At 39.9% G+C, this 17457-nt stretch overlaps 2 protein-coding genes across 2 annotated transcripts in view; both read right to left on the bottom strand.

Moving 5' to 3' along the window:
* Positions 1 to 1687: 1687 nt before the first annotated feature.
* KIF14 (kinesin family member 14) overlaps positions 1688 to 17457 on the bottom strand; it is a 67222-nt gene continuing 51452 nt past the window's right edge. The window contains exons 23-29 of the mRNA XM_011990588.1: positions 15701 to 15925; positions 15004 to 15191; positions 9592 to 9750; positions 8214 to 8336; positions 3978 to 4052; positions 2783 to 2921; positions 1688 to 2097 (exon numbers count right to left, since the gene is read on the bottom strand). Of these exons, the coding sequence (XP_011845978.1) occupies positions 1718 to 2097; positions 2783 to 2921; positions 3978 to 4052; positions 8214 to 8336; positions 9592 to 9750; positions 15004 to 15191; positions 15701 to 15925 (1289 nt within the window). The 3' untranslated portion in view covers positions 1688 to 1717. The remainder of the gene's footprint in view (positions 2098 to 2782; positions 2922 to 3977; positions 4053 to 8213; positions 8337 to 9591; positions 9751 to 15003; positions 15192 to 15700; positions 15926 to 17457) is intronic.
* LOC105547138 (60S ribosomal protein L10-like) lies at positions 11704 to 12465 on the bottom strand (the record flags this gene model as incomplete). Its single annotated transcript, XM_011990598.1, has 1 exon — positions 11704 to 12465. A coding segment is annotated over one exon (690 nt), but the record flags the coding sequence as incomplete, so codon positions are not given.

Here is a 17457-nt window from a genome sequence, read left to right as displayed (position 1 = left end):
ACCACCACACAGGTTCACTAATACTGTTCTGACTGCAGTGACCATATTTACTTACAACCTCTTCCTAACAAGGAAACTATCAGATTTATACATGGTACTAATGGCCAATTTCAACTAGTTATGCCAAATGTACAAGTAGTATCTGTAAATTTGAAAAGGGCAAATGAAAGGATCAGGTTATTTAAATGACTTATTCTCTAGGAACTGCTCAATATCACTCAAGCAGAGTTAATAAGTATCTCTTCAAATTATACATACTCTTGAGGCAAAAATGTCAAACTATTTCCTTAATGTAAGATCCCACAAGTAGAATGTTATCTTTAGTACTTGATCATAAATAAAGTTTTTTTTTTAAAGCTGTGGAATATAAGGATTTTTAATCTTCATCAAACCATATACAAATTATTTCATTATACCTTTAACAAAACAAGCATTATCAAGAGAAGGTCCAGTCTCTGATCTCCTAACCTCATCCAACAGTTGAGTATTATTCTGGCAACATTTAATTATTTTAAATTATATTCATAAACCCATTGTGGAACACAGATAAACACAGTAAACTATTATGCCAGAAAGCCATATTATTAATATATAATTACACTATATTTAGGTAGCTACTTATAATTTGGAAAGAAATAGGAAGCTACACCCTTGAACATACTATTCAAAATGGCAACCAGTTAACCCTTTGAGAAAAGAGTTTTTGATTAATGATGCAAATTAAGTTGTCTTAGTTAAACCTGTATAGGCCATTTCACCACAAACATCATCCCAGCTGTTTGAGGAGAGAGAAGGCATAGGCACAAAGGTAACTGATTGTTCAGGTTTCCACTCATGAGAAAATAACCCTTTATAAACAGACTAATGAACCAACTACGGATAGTATACCAATGTTAAACACTTTAAAGATAAAAAGGTACTTTATTTATATATTTATTTATTTAGATGGAGTCTCGCTCTATCGCCCTGGCTGAAGTGAAGTGGTATTATCTCAGCTCACTGCAACCTCTGCCTCTCAGGTTCAAGTGATCCTCCTGCCTTAGCCCCCCTAGTAGCTGGGATTACAGGCATGTGCCAACATGCCCAGCTAATTTTTGTATTTTTAGTAGAGACAGGGTTTCGCCATGTTGGCCAGGCTGGTCTCGAACTCCTGACCTCAGGTGATCCACCTGCCTCGGTCTCCCAAAGTGCTGGGATTATAGGTGTGAGCCACTGCACCCAGCCTTTGATAAAAAGATTTTTTTTTTTTTTTTTTTTGAGACGGAGTTTCACTCTGTTGCCCAGGCTGGAATACAGTGGCACAATCTTGGCTCACTGCAACCTCTGCCTCCCAGGTTCAAGTGATTTTCCTGTCTCAGCCTCCTGAGTAGCTGGGATTACAGGCGTGCGTCACCATGTCTGGCTAATTTTTTTGTATTTTTAGTAGAGACAGGGTTTCACCATGTTGGTCAGGCTGGTCTTGAACTCCTGACCTGATGATCCGCCCGCCTCAACCTCCCAAAGTGCTGGGATTACAGGTGTGAGCCACCGCGCCTAGGCAATAAAAAGATACTTTAAAGATGAAAAGATATGGAATTTTTTGAAATATCTGTACTGATTTCTCTTTATACTCTCCTGCATAGAGAATTTTGCATATAATTTCCTGCATAGAGAAAATTGCCTAGCAAGTGTTCTTTTTCTTTCATGGGTGGTCATAAAAGTTCCTACACATCAGTATTCACACCCACTGAATCCTACTGGGTGTGCATTCCTCTGGGCTCACTGCTGGGGATGAGCCATGGAGCTCATAGACACGCTTGGGTACACCTTTATTCTTGCTGCCATCAATCCCGCTTGATTTAGATTGTTGGTGTTCTTCTTTGGTATTTTGATTATAAGTTTCCCAAGGTTTCAACAAATCAGGGCTTTCTTCAGATTCAAAACAAAAGAGGAGAGACTTAGCTAGAGATTCTAGTTCCTTGTGGACAACATTAGTTACTCTACTCTCATAGCTGTCAACAGAAGTAGAAGGCACACCGAAGTCACTGTAAAAATCACTGGCCAAGTTGCGAATACTTTCAACACAATTCCGGAGAAGATTTACATCACTACTGCATCCTATATGCAAGAGAGAGAGGGAAAGGTTAATTAGTCTTTTCAGTTTTCATCAGGCATTTATGACTTTTATAGACTCTAGATATCTTTCAAGTCAGAGTGACCCTGCCAAAACAATTCCAAACTACTGAAGATTAGTCACATGAAGTGTTTATTTGCTAGATAAGCACCTGGTTTTTTAGGATCTAATTATTTAGGCAGAAGTACTGATAGACATATTACGTGGGAATTTAATTATAAATACAAGTTCCTATATGGGTAACTAATATCAGTGAAGTAGCATTGGGCAGGCTTCAGTTAATGACTAAAATAATGAAAAGGTTAGAAATAAAAAGGAAAGATGTCAGCCGGACACTGTGGCTCATGCCTGTAATCCTAGCAGTTTGGGAGGCTGAGGTGGGTGAATTGTTTGAGGTCAGGAGTTTGAGACCAGCCTGGCCAACATGGTAAAACCCCATCTCTACAAAAATTATCCGGGCATGGTGGCACATGCCTGTAATCCCAGCTACTTGGAAGCTGAGGCAGGAGAATCACTTGAACCCAGGAGGTGGAAGTTGCAGTGAGCTGAGATCGAGCCACTGTACTTCAGCCTGAGTGACAGAGCGAGACTCCATCTCAAAAAAAAGGAAAGATGTCTAAGGTTCCTTAAAATATAAATTCTGATTATAAACTCCATTTGAGAATATACCTTTCAGTGCAGAAATAATAATTTCAATAGTTTTCTCTAAGCAATGTTTTAACTTTAAGAATTCTGGAGCATGATTAGCCATCTTCTTGAAATCTTGATATTCAAAGTTTTCTTCTTGTACTTGTCTTCGGAAACTTTTCTGTATAAATAAAGTTAATATTTAAAATAATACATTAACAGGTTCGATGGCAGTAAGGCTCAGTCAATATGATTTCATTTGCCAGAATCTTCTCTTTAAGAAAGAGAGTTTAATTTCCTCACCAGTGCTTAACTCTATTTCTATAAGCAAGACCAAAATATAATATTAATTACTGTTTTCAAAAGAAATCAGACTTTTCAATTAATTTTCAAAGTCTGTCATCCTATTGCATGAGAAAGGAATAAAGTAACAGTGCCATTTATTATCCAATACCTGAAAAGATACATTTATTTCATTTTTAAGAGCTCAACTTTATAATAGTTCTCATTTAAATAAAAATTTTCAAGCCATAGTGATTACTCTCCTTTTTAACACATTGATCATATACTTAATTTTTCTCTTTACCTGTGACATGGGAATAATCTATCTAATTCATCTGTATTTTAAAATCTTTGAGCACAATTTTTTTTTTTTTTTTTTTTTGAGACGGAGTCTCGCTCTGTCACCCAGGCTAGAGTGCAGTGGCTGGATCTCAGCTCACTGCAAGCTCCGCCTCCCGAGTTCATGCCATTCTCCTGCCTCAGCCTCCCGAGTAGCTGGGACTACAGGCGGCTAGTTTTTTGTATTTTTTAGTAGAGACGGGGTTTCAACGTGTTAGCCAGGACGGTCTCGATCTCCTGACCTCGTGATCTGCCCATCTCGGCCTCCCAAAGTGCTGGGATTACAGGCTTGAGCCATCGCGCCCGGCCCACAGTGATTATTAAACACAATTTTTTAGCCTATAATGACCATCCAAGCAAAAGCTGAGGTATTAAACCAGTAGCAATAAGAAACAGATACATTTAAAAATTTCTATACAATCCTTTATCCATTACTAGAACTAGTAAGTTATGACACACATGAAAAACATAAAGAGCTATCTTACATGCTACAATTAAACATATACAAGAGTTGTCTCTGGCTAAGGATAAAAACGGAAATAAAAACATCTAAATTTGAACCAAACGAAATGATAAAAAATAAGCAAAATTAAAATCAATTTAAAGCTTCTCTTACAATTTTCGATTTGGCAAAGATGTTTTCAAGAGATCTAATCAATCCCATGGCGTTAGTTTTCATTTCTTTGGTAACCTATAGAGAATGTTAAAATATTTTATTATACTTTATTATTCAGAAGTATAAAAATCATAGAATTGCATAGGACCAGACTTACAAAGTTCTAGTCTAGAAGCCCAAAGATTGGAGTTCTGTTTCTGGGATTGCAATTAAATAGCTTGAGAGTACTTAAATCATTTATGTGAAAGTTCTTTCAAAATAAATTGCACATTGACTTCTTTCCAAATAAGTTTATTTTACTTTTAAGAGCTCAACTTTGTAATCTCTCTCATTTATTTTATTTACATAAAAAATTTCAAGTCATAGCAATTACTCTCCTTTTAAACACATTGATCATATACTTAGTCTGTATTTTCTATTTACCTGTGACATGGGAAAATAATCAATCTAATTCACCTGTATTCACTAATAATTTCTTTCAAAATAAATTGCACATTGATTTCTATATTAAATATGGACACCCTCTAATATTTGTTATAACAGAATTTGTTATACTTAAGTATTTATAGATATGAAATTTCTAAAATTTCCCTTGGAAAGGGGTAACATATCAAGCAAATACTATAAGAACTTTACAAATGTTTTATTATTTGATTCTCCATTATAGTCCTATGCTGCCCATGGTGTACCTCATTTTATAGGTAAGGAAACAGACCTTGGTTCCTAACTCCTAAGACTGAGAACTAGGGTGGGAGCCCACATCTAAATTCTAAGCCTTTGCTTTTATTCTATCCAATGCTGCCCCCTAAGGTGCTTTCCTGCTCAATTTCTGCCGGGGGATTCTTTTTCAGTATTTAATTGGTTTTGCTCACAGAGCTCTTCCCTAGCTTTAATTCAGATTTGTGTTACATGCTTGAAAAAAAAAAAAAGAATATCCAAAAGAATATCCAAATTATTTTTCCTTCCTGACTCCAGCTTTAAAATTGTAGCTCCAATGCCTTTTATGTTTCAGCTTATTTTCTATTTCTTTGGATATTTTATCCTTCTTCTATAGGTTCTTAGAGGAGTTTTAACTTACAAGAATAGATAAACTAAAACCCTACCATGAATAACAAAGTACAGGTTTGTCATACTATAGAAAGAAAATGAGAGAAAGGAGGGTATGTAGATAGTGTCAATTGTATACAGGATGGGCCTGGCCCTTTTGCTGCTTATTTCCTCAAAACAATACCAAGGCTAACACCTGCACCTACTTCAACAGCTTACTAAGCACATTCCCGTATATTATTTCATCTATACTTTTAATTTATTCTATACCCTTCTGCACTTATTGCCAGCAGAAATTCTTTGCAATAGTGATAGACTGCAAAAGTGGTATCACTTTGCAAATATGGTGAAGTGTTTTAGTGATAAATGGTGCTGCTGCTGAGCAAAACCAAATTTGAAGTGTCAGTGGTGGTCTGAATGAGCCTTTGACAGCCCGGTATGTCCCTTTCTTCAAAGTTGCACTATGGAACTGAAATCAGCCTCATGCCTACTGGAGCGCAAGCTTGATTTAGTGACAATATGAGCTCCTAAATTTAGTAACAATGTGTTATTTTTATTAATTAATTAATTTTTTTTTTTTGAGACTGAGTCTTGCTCTGTCGCCAGGTTGGAGTGCAGTGGCACAACCTCGGCTCACTGCAATCTCGGCCTCCCAGGTTCAAGCGATTCTCCTGCCTCAGCCTCCTGAGTAGCTGGCACTACAGGCATGCGCCACCATACCCAGCTAATTTTTGTATTTTTAGTAGAGATGGGGTTTCACCAACTTGGCCAGGATAGTCTCGATCTCTTGATCCACCCACCTCGGCCTCCCAAAATGCTGAGATTACAGGCGTGAGCCACCGCACCCACCCGTCTTTTTATTTTTTAAAACAAAAAAACACAAAGTGAGAGAGGCAGACATATATTGAGAAAAAGAGAACGCGTGCAAGTAAGATGAATGACTTAAGATTTACCAGGCACTGCATTTTGAGTATTTTCATATATGTTGTTTCTTCATCTCATATGATCCTCAAACAATTTTATGAAATAAGCATGATCATCCTCATTTAAAAATGGAATGACTGAGGCTCAGGTAAGTTGTTCAAGGCTACATAGGAAATAGGAGAGCAGCTTAATGTTCCATGTCTTTCCCCTATTCTGAGATGGAGTTTTTCTGGGCAGAGAGAAATCTGTATAACCCTGCAGTATGAGCAAAGGGATGGAGAATCTCTGTGGCTTACACAGAGTTTCACCTCAGATTCTAAGATGAGCTAGAGGTACATTAATACCAAGGTTTTTCTACACAACAACAACAAAAAACTAACTTACTCCATGCCTTCCCAGAAACAACCACCCAGAGGGACAGAAGGCAATAGTCCTCCACATGATCTACTTTTCTAGATCAAACAATATGTATATAAATGAGGAGACATCCTAGTAGCTAAGATCTCAGGAACCTCAATGTCCCCAGGTAGCACTGCCCCAGCCACTTGACTCCAGCAAGAGCAATGGAATGGACAGGGATGGTTTTTGTTTGTTTGTTTGTTTGTTTGTTTGAGACAAGGTCTTGCTCTGTTGTGCAGGCTGGTATGCAGTGGTGCAGTCACAGCTCACTGCAGCCTCAAACTCCTGGGCTCAAGTAATACTACTCCTGCCTCAGCCTCTGGAGTAGCTGGTACTACAGGTGCATGCCACCATGTCCGGCTAATTTCTGTATTTTTTGTAGAGACGAGGTCTCGCTGATTCCCAGGCTGGTTTCACACTCTGGGCTCAAGCTATCTTCCTGCCTTGGCTGTCCAAAGTGCTGGGATTACAGGCATGAGCCACCATGCCTGGCCAGGGATGCTTTTAACATGTTGTGACAAGACTCTAAAACAGACAAGTCTCTGAAATTCAGTCTCATAAGAATCTGAATTTTTATCTTCCTAATCCCCACTTCACTAACAATAATTGTCAATAAAGAAAATTAATCCATGAACAATAGTTTTAAAAACTTATTTACGTAACATGTTGAGTTTTGGAGTCAGGCAGAATATAAAATCCTGGCTCAGGGCTTAATAGTTGTGTAATTAGGCAAAGTACTCCAATTCAATGAAATGAAGAATATAAATTCCCACCTTGAAAAGTGACATGAATATGAAATATGATATTCATAGGGCTTTTTCTTACTGACAAAGTACAAATCCATTAAAGAAATGGCTAAGATTTACTACTGTTACATGTAAAGCACCTAGTCCAGTAACTGTCAGAGGAAATTAATCAATAAATAGTTTACAGCCTGTGAAGTAGGTATGATTACATGTGACAGGTAAAGAAATAGGGTCAGAGCATTAAGTGACTTGCTAAATGGTAAGTGGAAAGTGATAGAACCAGGTTTCAAATACGTGTCTTCTAATATTAAAACCCAGATCTTTCCTAAGGTACTAAGTAATGTTAGTTAGCTGGAGGATGGGAGGACACATATTTTAGAAAATCACTGAAATGCTTATTGGTTCTGTATCTTGATATGAAATATCTTATGTGAATGCCCCAGAAAAATATTTAGTTCAATATAGTGAATCAATAAATGTTACTAATAGTTTCCATTCTTTTTTTTTTTTTTTTTTTTTTTTGAGACGAAGTCTCGCTCTGTCGCCCAGGATGGAGTGCAGTGGCCGGATCTCAGCTCACTGCAAGCTCCGCCTCCCGGGTTTACGCCATTCTCCTGCCTCAGCCTCTCGAGCAGCTGGGACTACAGGCGCCCGCCACCTCGCCCGGCTAGTTTTTTTTTTTTGTATTTTTAGTAGAGACGGGGTTTCACCGGGTTAGCCAGGATGGTCTCGATCTCCTGACCTCGTGATCCGCCCGCCTCGGCCTTCCCAAAGTTTCCATTCTTAGAAGAGGCGAGGCCTAAACAAAGCTAAGGAAGAAAATGACAACCAGAAAGCGAACACTAGGTGTCACTACCACACTCCACTCTCTGCTTAGGAGTTTACAGACTGAATTCTTGAAAATAGCTGCAATAGGATCAAGGAAAGTATTAACAATAGAGGCTGCAGTGAATTAAGAATAACTTGGGAAAATATCACCATAAGATCACGATGTCAGCCTCTTCAGTGAAAAATAAAACAAATTAAAACATGAATTTGCAGAAATCTAATTTGTTGATTGAAAAAAATCGACTTTACATATTATTTAGTACTATACGGAATATTCTTTTATTCATCTTACCTCATTTTTTGTACACTGCCTTAAGAGTTCATGCTGAAGTTCTTTTGCTTTTTCAAGTCCAGAATCTAATAAAATCTTCATTCCTAAGCCTACACCATCACAAATAGCATCCATGAATTCCTCCTAGAAAAAGTATTTAAGCATTAACTAGAAAATTTAGATTTTATATATTTTATTTAAATTTAGGTTTTATATATTTTAAATTATCAAGTAATTAAGTTATATTTTCTGCTTACTTTAGGACTATAATACAGCCCAAGTTTATTAAGTTCAACTAAAGCTAGAATAAGAACTAACAGTCTGTAGTCTACAAAGAAATAAAATTAGCAAATCTGTAATTTAGTATCCCATATATAACATATTGTAAAGAAAGTCCATCATCTTTAAGCAGGGCTCTATATTGCTAGAACACAGGAATATTCTTTTTTTTTTTTTCTGAAACGGAGTTTCGCTCGTCACCCAAGCTGGAGTGAAACGGCACGATCTCGGCTCACTGCAACCTCCACCTCCCTGGTTCAAGCTATTCTCCTATCTCAGCCTCCTGAGTAGCTGGGATTACAGGCACCTGCCACCACACCCAGCTAATTTTTGTATTTTTAGTAGAGACGGGATTTTGCCATGTTGGCCAAGCTGGTCTTGAACTGCTGACCTCAGGTGATCCACCAGCCTTGGCCTCCCAAAGTGTTGGGAGTACAGGTGTGAGCCGACGCGCCTGGCCAGAGCACAGCAACATTCTAATACAATATTTTCAATAGCATAAATAGTGAAAGTAAGCAGATGCAAATTTTCTGGTATTATAGGGTTTTTCATGTGTTGATTGGCTGAGAAAACACTCCACAGTAGATAGCATCAAATTAAGGATCCGAAAGGTAAAATAAGGTTTGCAAAATAATCCAATATATTTAAAAGGTTTTTTTTTGTTTGTTTGGTTTGGTTGGTTTTTTTTTAGATGGAGTCTTACTCTGTCACCCAGGCTGGAGTGCACTGGCGCAATCTCAGCTCACTGCAACCTCTGCCTCCTGGGTTCAAGCGATTCTCCTGCCTCAGCCTCCTGAGTAGCTGGGATTACAGGCATGGGCCACCATGACTGCCTAATTTTTGTATTTTTAGTAGAGATGGGGGTTTCACGTATTGGCCAAGCTGATCTCGAACTCCTGACCTCAAATGATCCATCTGCCTCGGCCTCCCAAAGTGCTGGGATTACAGGCATGAGCCACCATGCCCGGCCCAAACAGTTTTAAATCTTATTGCAAAACTACTAAAAGTGCAAGCTATTCTGAAAACTTAAAAAGAACTTGCCTTGTTTAGTACTACACTATTATCAAAAGTCTAATGTTCCCTCTGATGAAGTCTGTCTAAACTAACATTGTTAAATTACCTGGACACTGGCAGCTTTATTGTTACCATTTTCTAGAAAATGTAGCTTGCTCCCTTTCAGAACTGCTAACTGCCCCACATACTTTACAGCTTGTTGTACAATTTGGATTGCATTCTTTTGAGCCTCTTTTATCATTGATGAAATATCCGAACAGCATCCCTGTAAGATAAAAATGGACAAGTGTATCAGATACATGAGATTATAACAGGTGGTAAAGAAAAGATAAGGGCCGGGTACAGTGGCTCAAGCCTGTAATTCCAGCACTTTGGGAGGCTGAGGCGGGTGGATCACCTGAGGTCAAGAGTTCAAGATCAGCCTGGCCAACATAGTAAAACCCTTTCTCTACTAAAAATACAAAAATTAGCCAAGCATAGTAGCACACGCCTGTAATCCTAGCTACTCAGTAGGCTGAGACATGAGAATTGCTTGAACCCAGGAGGCAGAGGTTGCAGTAAGCTGAGATTGTGTCACTGCACTCCAGCCAGGGCGATAGAGTAAGACTCCACCTTAAAAAAAAAAAAAAAAAAAAAAGGAAAGAAAAATGTGCCGGGCATGGTGGCTCACGCCTGTAATCCCAGCACTTTGGGAGGCCAAGGCAGGCAGATCACAAGATCAGGAGTTTGAGACCAGCCTGGCCAATATGGTGAAATCCCACCTCTACTAAAAATACAAAAATTAGCCGGGCATGGTGGCGGGTGCCTGTAATCCCAGCTACTCAGGAGGCTGAGGCAGGAGAATTACTTGAACCTGGGAGGCGGAGATTGCAGTGAGCCAAGATCGCACCACTGCACTCCAGCCTGGGTGACAGAGCGAGACTCTGTCTCGCTGATTTTCAAAAAAGAAAAAAAAAAAAAGAAAAATCATCTGGAGAAAATAAATTCTGCATTTATTGATATAGTGATCTCACTTCATAAATGTCTCAGAACCAGAAAACATGCAGCCCTGTGGCTACTAAAGGTGATAAAATGAGCAAGACAGTCTCCACCCTCAAAGACCATACACACTAATAGGAGACATAAGGTAAGTATAAAATTAACTAAATATAAGGCAGAATTAATAAGTAAAAGCCAAAAGAAAGAAAAAGAAGGGTGGCTCTTTTGCCTCTGAACTTTTCCTGTTCTGATAACCATCTGACAGTTAATAAAGATATGATTTTCTCAGGAGAAAAGAAATCGAGAGGGAGAGGAAGGGGAAGCAAAAGGGGTGAAAAAAAACCCAAACCTCTTCAAACAAAAGACTTCCCACATACACTCAGAGAACACATACAAAAAAGGAATAAGGAAGCTTCTCTTGAGCTTTTCTTCTTTCTGTTACCTGCCCCCTGTAGTGTCTCTTCAAAATACTTCTCTTGGCCTGCTTTGTGGAATATGCTAATTGTATTGCTACAAGAAAAGGATTCTCAAACTATACTTAGTAGAAAGAATAGTCACTAAATTCAGGTTTGCTAGCTTAACACAAGTCTCTCCGGAGCTTAATCTAACTTCCCCTCCAAGTCACCTGGTCTCTCCATCCTTGATTCCTTGTGTAAGATTTCCCACAGGGCTATGAGTTGAAACCCACAGTTCAGTTCAAAGTGGTGTTCTCAGAAAACGAAAAGAAGGAAAGATACTACATACCAGTTACCCTAAGAGAGACATTCTTTTTTTTTTTTTTTTTTTTTGGGACGGAGTCTGGCTCTGTCTCCCAGGCTGGAGTGCAGTGGCCGGATCTCAGCTCACTGCAAGCTCCACCTCCCGGGTTTACGCCATTCTCCTGCCTCACCTCAGCCTCCCGAGTAGCTGGGACTACAGGCGCCCGCCACCTCGCCCAGCTAGTTTTTTTTTGTATTTGTTAGTAGAGACGGGGTTTCACCGTGTTAGCCAGGATGGTCTCGATCTCCCGACCTCGTGATCCGCCCGTCTCGGCCTCCCAAAGTGCTGGGATTACAGGCTTGACCACCGCGCCCAGCCGAGAGACATTCTTGTAACATTAATTCATCTGATCCTCACAGCAGTCCTGCCAAGTAGGCATTTCCAGTTTTATTTTCCTGTGAGAAACAGGAGACTCAAAAATTTAAGCAGTTTGCCCAAGGAGGCACAACTAATTTAGCATGCGTTCAAACATCGGTTTTTCTTTTTTTTTTTTTTGGACAGGAAGTAGAATTTATTGGTGAGTATTAAGAAGGGGGCAGCATATTGGAAGCCCTCATGAGTGCAGGGCCCGCCATTTGTCCAGAGGACCATGATTGGGGATGTACTTGACCCCACAGCCATCTGGGATGAGCCACTTTTCAGCCACCATGTCTTCAAATTCATCAGCATTGAACTTGGTGAAGCCCCACTTCTTTGAGATGTGGATCTTCTGGCGGCCAGGAAACCTGAACTTGGCCCTGTGCAGGGCCTCCATCACATGCTCCTTGTTCTGCAGCTTGGTGCGGATGGACATGATAACTTGGCCAATGTGAACCCTGGCCACAGTGCCCTGGGGCTTTCCAAAAGCACCTCGCATGACTGTTTGGAGCCTGTCAGCCCCAGCACAGGACAACATCTTGTTGATGCGGATGACGTGGAAGGGGTGGAGCCGCACCCAGATATGGAAGCCATCCTTGCCACAACTTTTTACCATGTACTTATTGGCACAAATTCCGGCAGCCTCCAGGGCTTCAGAGGACAGCTGCTCATATTCATCTGATACCATGTGGCCACAGAGCGGAAACTCATCCACTTTTGCCTTCTTCCGCCCCAGGTCAAAGATGCCAATCTTGGCATCAGGGACACCTCGGCAGAAGCGAGACTTTGGGTACGGCTTGTTCTTACAATACCGGTAACAACGGGCAGGGCAGCGGCCCGTGGCAACACCAGGATCTTCAGCGGTGCGCCGAAGGGAAAGAGCCAAACATCAGTTTTTCAAGTGCCAGTAGTGAGTTTTTGTTTCGTGTGTTCTCCCACTATTCTAGTACTGCCTCAAAATCTGAGAGCCAGCTAAGCACTGACCATCCTTCAACAAGCTTCCTTTCCTAGGCTCAAACTTAAGTCAGACCCTTCCCTTCTGGCTCTCTAGCTTTGCTCTCTGGCCAGTCCTATCTTTCATTTTCATAGTTCTAGGCTGTCAGAAATTCTTCTTCATCTACTACTTCATCCACACCTGTTTGCAGTCCACCACCAACCCCACCCTTCGTCTTAGTCATCTATTTCCTCATTACCTATGTCCAAAGTCATCCTTCATCTCATATGAATTTATAATTCATTCAATAACAAGTATCCAACTGAACATCTATCACATAATGGGGCCTTGTGAAAAAGGACACCCACTGTCCTCTACCTTCTCAGAGCTAACTGTCCATTGAGATGTACAGATTTATAAATAGTATGTTATATTAAAAGTCATAACAGGTGAAGTTCAGGGTTACTAGAGAAGCAAATAAGACAGGTGCCTAACCAAGTCTTGGGGAGACCCAGAAAATCCTCCTGAGGGAGAACAACGGACATTAAAAACAATCATCTGATTTCAAGTTTACTAGTTAGATCAGTTAAAGATTTCCAAATCCCAGCTAGTAAACGGCCCATTCAGGAAGTATTTGACACAACAAAAATTCTACCGCAATAATAGAATGTGGAAAGTCTTTTGATGGGCACTATAACATAAAATTTGTTCAAGTGTTCTAGAACATTTATTACACGGTCTAATTATCCTTTTTTAAAAGTGAAATCTAACCCTCTTAGTATTTTCTTTAAAATTGTTTATTTTTTGTTATTATTATTGAGACATGGTCTCACTCTGTCATCCAGGCTGGAGTGCAGTGGTGCAGTCATGGCTCACTGTAGCCTCGAACTCCTGGGCTCAAGCAATCTTCCCACCTCAGCCTCCCAAGTAGCTGGGAACACAGATACATGCCACCACAGCTGGCTGATTTTTTAAATTTTTTTAGAGACAAAGTATCTAACAAGTTGGATACTTGTTATTATTCGCTATGTTGCCCAGGCTCCTCTCAAACTCCTAGGCTTAACTGATCCTCCCAAAGTCCTAGGATTACAGGCATGAGCCACTGTACTCGACCATTATTTCCTTATCTGCTCCTTTTGTACATTCAATGAATTTTTATGAAGGAATTTGTTAATCTGGTAGATGACTAAGTATTCTCCAATATCAATTTTCCACTTCTTCCATAGATCCCTTGATTTTTGGCTTGGCATATAGGTGTCCAGGATTGTTTTAAAAAATAAATTTCCTCATGATACTTGCAGCTAGATGTAGTCAAATGATAAAATTCTAGCCAAAGATATATAAATAGATGTGTCATATGGTGATTTCCAGAAACCTCCCTTAAAAGAAGGCAAACTTCAGCCAGGCATGGTGGCTCACACCTGTAATCTCAGCACTTTGGGAGGCTGAGGGGAGCAGATTACCTGAGGTCAGGAGTTCGAGACTAGTCTGGCCAACATGGTGAAACCTCATCTCTACTAAAAATACAAAAATTAGCCGAGCATGGTGGTGGGTACTTGTAATCCCAGCTACTTGAGAGGCTGAGGCAGAAGAATCGCTTGAACCCGGGAGCGGAGGTTGCAGTGAGCCGAGATCGCGTCACTGCACTGCAACCTGGGTGACAAGAGTGAGACTCTATCTCAAAAAAAACAAAAAAGAAGGCAAACTTCGCCCTATCCTTCTCACCACTCCTTCTACCCTGCTCTGCTGAGCTCAGATGGGGCTCCTCCATGGCGGGTCATGAAATCAGGGGCTACACTTTGGGCATGGCGGAGGGGACCACTGGGAGGAGCCTGGATCCTGAGGACTCTGTGGATCACAGCCACTATGTCTACATCTAGATTTTATGTGAGAGACAATAAGCTTTCATCTTACTTCTTCTTACAGCCAAACCTAATCTTATCTGACACAAGATAAGCAGGAAAACAAAATTATTTCCTTGTCTCTGAGTCAGCAGGATTATGGTCAACTGAGTCTGAGTTGAAACCCAATCCTATACCCTGAGCAGGACTCCGTCTCTCTTCCCAGTATCCCTTATTGAGGGCCAGCATGGTATAATGGTAGAGCATGAACTGGGCCCGAGACTGCCTGGATCCAAATCCAACTCAGTCATTTACTAGTTAGGTAACATTGGTATAGGTATATTTATTTTCCCTGTGCCTCCATTTCCTCATCTACAAGACGGTGACAACAACAGTGCCCACTGCTGGGGTTGTTATAAGGATTAAATGAGTTAATATTTGTAAATCACTTAGAACTACTCATACATAGAGAGCCATGTAAGTCTTTGTTCCATTAATCAATTACAGACATCCACAGTCTCAGGACTTCAAAACAGAACGTACTTTTGAAAATCATACAGAGCTAATATTGGGGAAGATACAGACAGTAGAAAGTCAATAAATAATTATTAAATGAATCCTTCAAATGATAATAAGCAAATCAATTTACCTGCAAAAATAACTGTAAGTAGCCTCCCAGTTTTTTAACTTCTTGTCTCAATTCATCCTCAAGTCTTGCTATGTTGGTGGTACAAGGCAGTATATCACTCAGCCAGTGTTTCATTAGCACTACTAGCTGCTCAAAAGCACATGCAGTCTGAATGGTAAGTGACTGGATTGCTCGATCAGAAGAAAACACTTTGAAAGAAGAAGAAAAATTACTGGAAGAAATAATATCCAAATAAAATAACTCATATATGATCATCATTAAAACATTTAACACAGTTAAAAGATGCATGCCAGATGTGCCAAATAATCATTCAAAACAAAGTGCAATGTGCAGAAAATAATCATTTATGTGAGTTAAGAAAAGCAGTGGGCCGGGCGCGGTGGCTCAAGCCTGTAATCCCAGCACTTTGGGAGGCTGAGACAGGCGGATCACAAGGTCAGGAGATCGAGACCATCCTGGCTAACATGGTGAAACCCCGTCTCTACTAAAAAATACAAAAAAAAAAACTAGCCGGGCGAGGTGGCGGGCGCCTGTGGTCCCAGCTACTCCGGAGGCTGAGGCAGGAGAATGGCGTAAACCCGGGAGGCGGAGCTTGCAGTGAGCTGAGATCCGGCTACTGCACTCCAGCCTGGGCCACAGAGCCAGACTCAGTCTCAAAAAAAAAAAAAAAAAAAAGAAAAGCAGTGGGATTGCTTACAGTTATCTTGACTTTCTTCATCTTGTTCTTCATGAGCCTTGGAAATGGCAAATAGCCCATTATAAATTTTAAGAAAACTATTCATTAGGCTGTCTGCTATAGTTCTTTCTTCATCATAACTCTGTCCAAGAAAATCTAATGAAGAACCAATCAATTCTTTGCAAATTCCAGGAAGAAATGACTCTGCTGAATTTGAGTAAATGGTGCTTGATTTGTCCATTAAACCTAGATCAACAGAAAATAGTCATTTTAAGCTTTGTTTTTGGAATAATACTTTCTTTTTTTAAAAAATGGGATCCTTTCTTTATGTATTTCCGCACTATTTAAATGTATTACAACAACAAAGCATTTTTGTGTTCGTTGTGGAATTAGAAAAACAAAACTATTAGTATATATAACATCGTATGCTATGCTGTACTTGGAAGTATATCTTCCATGTTATGCTGCATATGTTGATTTCCAGGGTGCTCCATAATGTTAATTCTGCAGAAACTACCCCTCTGCTGCTTGCAAGTGTTACTCATATACTATTTCTCTTCCAAAAATGTTCAGGCATAATACTTTCAAACAAATGTTTTAATGCAAGCATATTATAGTATCATTGATCAATAAATTCAAAGTAGGCTATAATTATTTCAATTCAGCCTCATTTCTATATGCTAAAGTGAAAACACAATTCCATTTATGGATCAATTAACCTTTCAACAGCATCAATCAATCCATAGATTTAGTAGCTCCCTGACTGTACTATGAGACTATAGAGAATCCAAATATCCCACGTAACCATTGGTTTAATCTCTTTGTTTATTTTTTGGTAGGAATTAATTTTCTTTTCTTTCTTTTTTTTTTTTTTTTTTTAAGAGACAGGGTTGGGCCAGGCATGGTGGCTCACGCCTGTAATCCCAGCACTTTGGGAGGCCGAGGTGGGCAGATCATCTGAGGCCAGGAGTTAAAGACCAGCCTGGCCAACTCGGTGAAACCCTGTCTCTACTAAAAATAAAAAATTAGCCAGGCATGATGGTGGGCACCTGTAATTCCAGCTACTTGGGAGGCTGAGGCAGGAGAATTGCTTGAACCCGGGAGGCAGAGGTTGCAGTGAGCCAAGATCGCATCATTGCACTCCAGTTTGGGCAAAAAAGAGCAAAACTCCATCTCAAAAACAAAATTCAAAAACAAAAAAAACATAATGTCTCAGTACTTCTACTTTACAATAGTTTCTCCTTGAGGTATATTACAATCAAGATAGGCTAAAACCAACTGATTATCTACAGTTTATATAGCACATCTCTGAGAGATGGATCTTCTAAGCACTGTCTAAACCAGAAATAAATGAAAAGTTTGAAAGATTCATTCAGAACTTCTGGAAATAACTTTATCCTGGAGTCCTAATATATTGAGTATAATTATTCTTATTTAATAGACAAGATTAAGTTTTCTGGTCCATTTCATAGGTGTTTAAAAGCAGCAAACTAAAAGGAGATAGAATAAAGGCATAGGGTCGGCAATATTAAAAAACTAGAACAAAGGTAAGTTTGGTTTCTAGGCCAGGTGCGGTGGCTCACGCCAGCACTTTGGGAGGCCAAGATGGGCAGATCACAAGGTCAGGAGTTCGAAACCAACCTGGCCAACATAGTAAAACCCTGTCTGTACTAAAAATACAAAAAACTAGCTGGGTATAGTGATGGGCACCTGTAATCCTAGCTACTCGGGAGGCTGAGGCAGGAGAATTGCGGGAACCTCGGAGGCGAAGGCTGCAG

This window comes from Mandrillus leucophaeus, unplaced genomic scaffold (assembly GCF_000951045.1).
Source record: "Mandrillus leucophaeus isolate KB7577 unplaced genomic scaffold, Mleu.le_1.0 Scaffold38, whole genome shotgun sequence".
Taxonomy (NCBI): domain Eukaryota; kingdom Metazoa; phylum Chordata; class Mammalia; order Primates; family Cercopithecidae; genus Mandrillus; species Mandrillus leucophaeus.
Note: the sequence above shows the minus strand (reverse complement) of the source record. Positions and strands in the feature narration are given on the sequence as shown.